The 6,327-nt window shown below is 40.9% G+C and overlaps 1 protein-coding gene across 1 annotated transcript; it reads right to left on the minus strand.

Annotated features, from left to right (window-relative positions):
- LOC110942393 (40S ribosomal protein S16) lies at positions 1–645 on the minus strand. Its single transcript, XM_022184146.2, has one exon. It carries the CDS (start codon positions 584–586, stop codon positions 149–151), a length of 438 nt encoding a protein of 145 aa, XP_022039838.1. The 5' UTR covers positions 587–645; the 3' UTR covers positions 1–148.
- Between the last annotated feature and the right edge of the window lie 5,682 nt (positions 646–6,327).

The raw sequence follows: 6,327 nt of genomic DNA on the forward strand, positions 1-6,327 counted from the left end.
TAATCAAGTTTAAACCTAATAAATTTTATAAAAAAAGAAGCATAAACGATCCAAACACAGTCATAACAGCAATAGAGCAAAATTAAACATACCAAAAGTCTCAAAACACTTCAAAACGGAACAAAAACATAATAATATTACTCTGTGTTCAACGGTACGACTTCTGGAACCTAGCACGAGCACCACGACCTCCAAACTTCTTCGGCTCACACCGTCTCGGATCAGCAACAAGCAGAGTCCTGTCATACCTTACCAAAATATCCTTAATCTCCTTCTTCGATTCTTCATCAACAAACTTCTGGTAATACGCAACAAGCGCTTTCGAAATACTCTGACGGATGGCGTAGATCTGAGAGGTGTGACCTCCGCCTTTGACGCGGATCCTCATGTCAACTCCGGCGAACTTGTGGCGGCCGAGAAGAAGGATCGGTTCGAACGCCTTGTAACGGAGAATCTCCGGCTGAACGAGCTCGATTGGAACGCCGTTGATCTTGATCAGGCCGCGGCCGGCCTTGCAGTGAGTTACGGCGACGGCGGTTTTCTTCCGGCCGAAGCATTGAACAGAGTTTGGTGGAGCTGCCGCCATGGTGAGACAAACCCTAGCTTTCTAGTGAGAGAGAGAGACTGCAAGATTGAATCTGTTAGGGTTTGGAGGAATTTGTGAATTTAAGCTGTAGTTTCGACTTTGGGCTGGGCTATCAGGCCCATGTTAAATTTGAATTAATTAACATAATAGGCTTTCAGTTAAATTATTTACCCTAGCACATGACGCAAATGCTGGGCTGGCAGCCTGATGTAAACCCAACTCGAAGTATTGGGGTGTGAATGTTGGCCCGCTTTTCGTTTTCATCTCGAGTAGCCCCAACCTGGTCGGTAAAGACCAGCGTTAGTCCGTCAGGTAGGGGTGTTCGGGTAGCGAATGTGGGTTGTACAAGCCGAAGATGTGTGAATGAATTTGAATGTTTTAATGGTCGTTTGGACTCTTTTAATTTTAATAAAAATCGATTAAATATAATTAATAAACCATTAAAACCAATTCATTCTCTCTACCTATTCACCATCTCTATCATTTTACAACTTATATTTCACTACGTTGCGGTGGGTTGTTGATTCTGAAGGTTCTAAGATCTGTGCGCTGCGACGGGACCATTAAACCGGACTAAAAATAGGTGTATTTTGAACCATGCAAGCGCGTTATGGAGTGTTACGTAAAACATTATCATAAAAAAAGGATAACTTAGTCGAAACAATAGTTAAAGAAGAATAACTTAGCCGGAAAAATTATATAAAGTGTAGGTCTAATTGTAAAATTTCAAAGCATCTTAAGTATTATAACTATTAAAATAAGAGTATAGTATAGTTAAAGAAGAATAACCAAATGATATTTATTTAGATTATTTTTTCGACCGTGGGGAACTTAGTGTGGGTTGTACATCTTCTTTTATTACTTTAATTCCAAAATTAAAGACCCGATGGAATTAAATAATTAAAGACCTATAAATCTAATTGGGATAATTAGTAAGGTTATGTTAAAGGTGCTAGCTAATTGTTTGAAGAAAGTGATTGGTTCGATTATTTCGGACTCTCAATCAGCTTTCTTGAAAGGGAACTACATTTTGGACGGTCCTCTTATCATCAACGAAATCTCTAGGTGGGAAAAAAAGCACAAAAAAAGGTTTTTCTTAAAAATCAACTTTGAAAGGCGTATGACAACGTAAATTGGAATTTCCTGATATCGACTATGGCTTAAATGGGATTTCCAGATCGGTGGTGTCTTTGGATTAAGGGTATTCTGAAATCCGCGAGATCGTTTGTGCTTGTGAACGGATTTGACACTTTTGAGTTCCAGTGTTTCAAAGGTTTGAGGCAAGGAGATCCTATTTCTCTGTTTCTTTTCATCTTGGTCATGGAAGTTCTATCGTATTTGTTAGATAAGGCTAAGAAGGAGGGAGCTATTGATGGTTTTAAAACTCATAACGACGGACCGAATATTTAGTATCTATTGTACGCGGACGATGCGATCATTCTCGGTGAGTGGTCAAAGGAGGGTATTTCGAATGTGGTTCGTATTCTTCGTATTTTTCATATATGCTCGGGGCTCAAGATTAATCTTGCTAAGTCTAATATTTTTGCTATTGGAGTGGGGTCGGCCGAATTAGAAGATATGGCGTCTCTTATCGGGTGTAGAGCAGGGGAGTTTCCTTTTAGTTATCTTGGTTTAAATGTCGGGGCAAACATGAATCGGGTTGCAAACTGGAGCCCGGTGTATGATATTTTCGAGACGAGATTATCCGAATGGAAAGCCTTTCAATTGTCTATTGGAGGTAGGGTTACCCTTATAAAGGTCGTTCTTGAGAGCTTATCCAGTTATTATTTTTCTCTATATAAGGCCCCTGTAAAGGTTATTAATGATTTGGAATAAAAAATAAGGAGATTCCTGTGGGGAGGTGATGAAGTTAACTATAAGCTCCATTGGGTGGCTTGGAACATGGTAACTTTACTAAAAGATTGTGGAGGGCTAGATCTTAGCAAGCTCAAAAGTATTAATACTTCGCTTTTAGCGAAATGAGGATGGAGATTTAAATCGGATAAGAACATATTATGGACGAGAGTCGTTGAAGCTATCCATAATACGAGACTTTGCTGGGAGTTTATTCCTGCTAGAAAATCGATGGGTGGGGTGTGGTGTAATATTGCAAATGTGCTTTTTATAACATCTATCGTCGGGATTCCTTTAAGAAACTTTTTTAAAAGCAAAGTTGGAAATGGGGAAGACACTTCTTTCTGGCTTGATCCGTGGCTGTGCAATGAGCCTCTTAAAGATAAGTTCTTTGAGCTTTTTAAATTGGAAAAGAGAAGAGATGCAAGGTCATTGATCGGATAAACATCAGAAACAGTGGGTCGGTCGCTAGGCCTAGGTATGTTTGGGCTTGGAATAGGAATATATTGGCTGGAGTTGAAATCTCGGAACTGTTGGAGTTGTGCAGCATGCTGTACAGTTTCAACTTAAATAATAGTCATTGTTAGTGCATGCATCTGTCGACTTCGTCTTGTATCGAGTCTTAGACTAGATAGAATAGATCAGGGCACGTTGTACGAGAAAATAAGAAAGTTTAGAATAGTTTAAGTTGATTCCGCTCGAACCTGCATATGTAATTGATTCCGTCCGAAATAGTTTCAAGCGAAATCACATTCTTGCTAATTCCGCTCCAACAGGTCTTGTGTTATTTCGAGGTGAATCAAGGCCACTATATATAGTCGGCCTGGAGTGAAATCATAGAAGAGATTGTCGAATTCCATACCGAGGTGCTGCCGGTGTGAGGACTGATTGTATTCGTTGCCAAATCAATATAATCAGAGTTTAAAGTGAATTGCTAGTTGTTACTAAGTCTATTTCTTGTTTTCCGCACCTGAAATAGATCAGAACCTCTCTGAACGACTCGTTCGGGTCAATCGCACGATCCTACAATTGGTATCAGAGCTCAGGAGGAGGAGTTCTGCAGTTTACAGCTGATTTTGATTACTTTTTCTATATTCTACACCTTCTTTCATCAGTTCAGGAAAATTTAACGGTCAAAACCTGATCAATTTTTCACAGACTGTGTATAAGTGACTATGAACAAAGCCTTGAAAGTTTGAGACTAAAATTCACAGTAAAAATGGACAAAATGGACCCCCGAACTGATTCCGCTCGAACTGGACAGTTTCTGATTTCGCTCGAGTTTTATGACTGATTCCGCTCCGGGGTACAGGTTCTGAGTGTTTCCACTCCAAAGATTATTACTGATTCCGCTCCAGGCTGCCAAACTGGTGATTTCGCTTCAACATACTTGTTAATTCCGCTCCAGACTACAAAATTTCTGAGATTCCGCTCCAAAATGCTGGTTGATTCCGCTCCAGACAACCAAAACTTCTGATTCCGCTCCAGTGTGTGTTGTGATTTCGCTTCAAATTACATATTGGGTGATTTCGCTCGAGAATGTTTGCCTATTTCACTTGAATTGTTTATCTGAGTAATTTCGCTTGAAAGCAACTGTTTTTGAAATACGTGCTACCAAATCATGGATAACGATTTTTACAACGCATTTGCTACACCGACTACTCCGGCTGTCATTGCTCAAGCCATGAATTTGGAAAACGAGACATGAACTACTCAAAAACCCCCGAAACTAATGAGCATTGAGGAGTATTACGGATGGAAAGATAGGTTCGAAAACTGGGTTCAGGCAAACCATTTGAGGTCATGGGAGTGTATTTTGAAGAAGTATGTCTTGCCACGGACTGATTTACAAGTTGAAAAAGCTATATCTGAGTTTAGCGTTCAGGAACGGGATATGTATGTCACACCCCAACCGATGGCGGAATCATCGGGGCGTGACACTGAGCGAAACAGATTGTTCAAAGAAATTCCATAACAACTATTATTACCGAATAGTTTAAATATCACGTCCCATACCGTGACCCATAAGATAAATTTAGTTATTACAGACATAGATATTCTTCAAACAAAAACATGTTCCGACAACTCAGATTTAAACGTATAAAAATAAATTGTCTTGGTTTCTAGACTCTTTCCTAGCCTCGATTTCACAGCAGAGAAAGCAAGTAAGCATCCTAAGCACCTGTCACATACGTTAAAATAAAGTCAATACATATAATGTAAAGGTGAGCATACAAGTTTGATAGTAGCATGTAGAGTTCGAATAGTTTACGCATAACCAGCACGTACACAGAGGGAAATGATGCACGTTAGTTATCGACATGGACCTATCAATACCAACGACTGCGGGTTGACTGTCCGAGACAGTTCGCAATACATGATCACCACCGTAAATCATGCAAGTAATTATCCTTAACAACCCCCGTGTGAACGGGTGCTGAGTCCAAACTATAGTACTACGTTGCTAAGGCAGGTAGAAAGCATTCCACGTGTAAACATAACAACAAGCATACATTTAATCACGTAATACATGCAATCGGTTAGCGTTCAAATAGTTTGAATAGTGTGTTCGGTTGTGATTTTGATAAGTAACGTATGTAACACCCAAAAGTGCTAAAGCAAAAAGGGTTCGAGTATACTCACAGTGATTGATTATGGATTGAAGGGAGCGCTGAGAGTAAGGTTAGCCTGAATAGTTTGATAGCACAACAATGAGTAACGTGGAAATGCAAACAAATGTGGATGGATCAAATAGGCCGGTTGATCGAAAGGCAGGTTCGATCGGACGGGCTGTTCGGTCGGCTGGTATATCCGGTTGGACAGTCCTGTTCGATCGGCCGGTAGGCTCGATCGGCGGGTCCATTCGAGTGGATTGTTTCTTCCTCTGGTGTGTTTGTGTTTGAGGATTTGAACTTTTGAAGTTTTAGTTGTAGTATATGACAACACCAAAATGTCCTTACCTTTTAGGTCGATCGATCGAACGGTCCGTTCGATCGGCCGGCTTAACCGATCGGCTGGGAACTTTAGAAGTGGTTCTCAACAGAATGTCACTCGATCGAACAGACTGTTCGATCGGCTGGCACTCCATGCTACGAACGAGTTGTAAAAATTGAAAAGTGTGGAACCATGCACTCCAGGCTGGCACTCGATCAAACTTTAGAAGTGTTGAAGCATAGTATCTCATGATCCGAAGAGTAATGTTTACCAATCGAATAGCGTATTCGATCGAACATCACTTCGTCAATAGTATACTTCATAAAAATTGAAAAGTGTGGAACCATGTGCTAGCCGATCGGCTGGCCCGGCCGGTCGGCTGGTATGTTCAATCGGCTGGCCCGGCCGGTCGGCTGGTATGTTCAATCGGCTGGGCTGTTTGAACAGCCTAGCCGTTCGGCCAGCATTTCTAACCTGGTCGGCCTTTCGTCTAACACTTGGCTGTTTGTTCACTTGTTGCCAGATCGAGGTAGTTTGATAACGAGTTGAACTATGATATCCTCCGTTCCTACTCGTTCTTCGGCTCGGACAGGAATCACCCAAGTCCGGCCGATGAACGGTGCGGAACGTCGGTTTAGAGTTTAACCCATCATCGGTGAACCTTGTATTTAGAATCCGGATCTTGAACCTCTTAACGGTTAGAATGATTAGTTAACCGGTTCAAGCTCCGTTTCTACTGGTTTTAAGGTTTTGAGTGTAAAAGGTTGAAGAAAGTTGGAAATTATTCATAGAAATGTTAAGATTCTTACAAATCTTTGTTTGTTTATGTGGAAACCGGTTAGATCTAAGCTATTCATGGTTGAATGAGGCCAAAGTTTGGTGTTCTTGAAGAACACTATGATGACATCACCCAAGAACACTTAGATCTTGGTGATTTCACGGTTAGAAATCGA

This window comes from Helianthus annuus, chromosome 16 (genome assembly GCF_002127325.2).
Source record: "Helianthus annuus cultivar XRQ/B chromosome 16, HanXRQr2.0-SUNRISE, whole genome shotgun sequence".
NCBI classification, from domain to species: Eukaryota; Viridiplantae; Streptophyta; class Magnoliopsida; order Asterales; family Asteraceae; genus Helianthus; species Helianthus annuus.

Excerpts from the sequence above, each read along its gene's own strand:
- LOC110942393 (XM_022184146.2), bottom strand. The coding sequence starts at position 586 with ATGGCGGCAGCTCCACCAAACTCTGTTCAATGCTTCGGCCGGAAGAAA.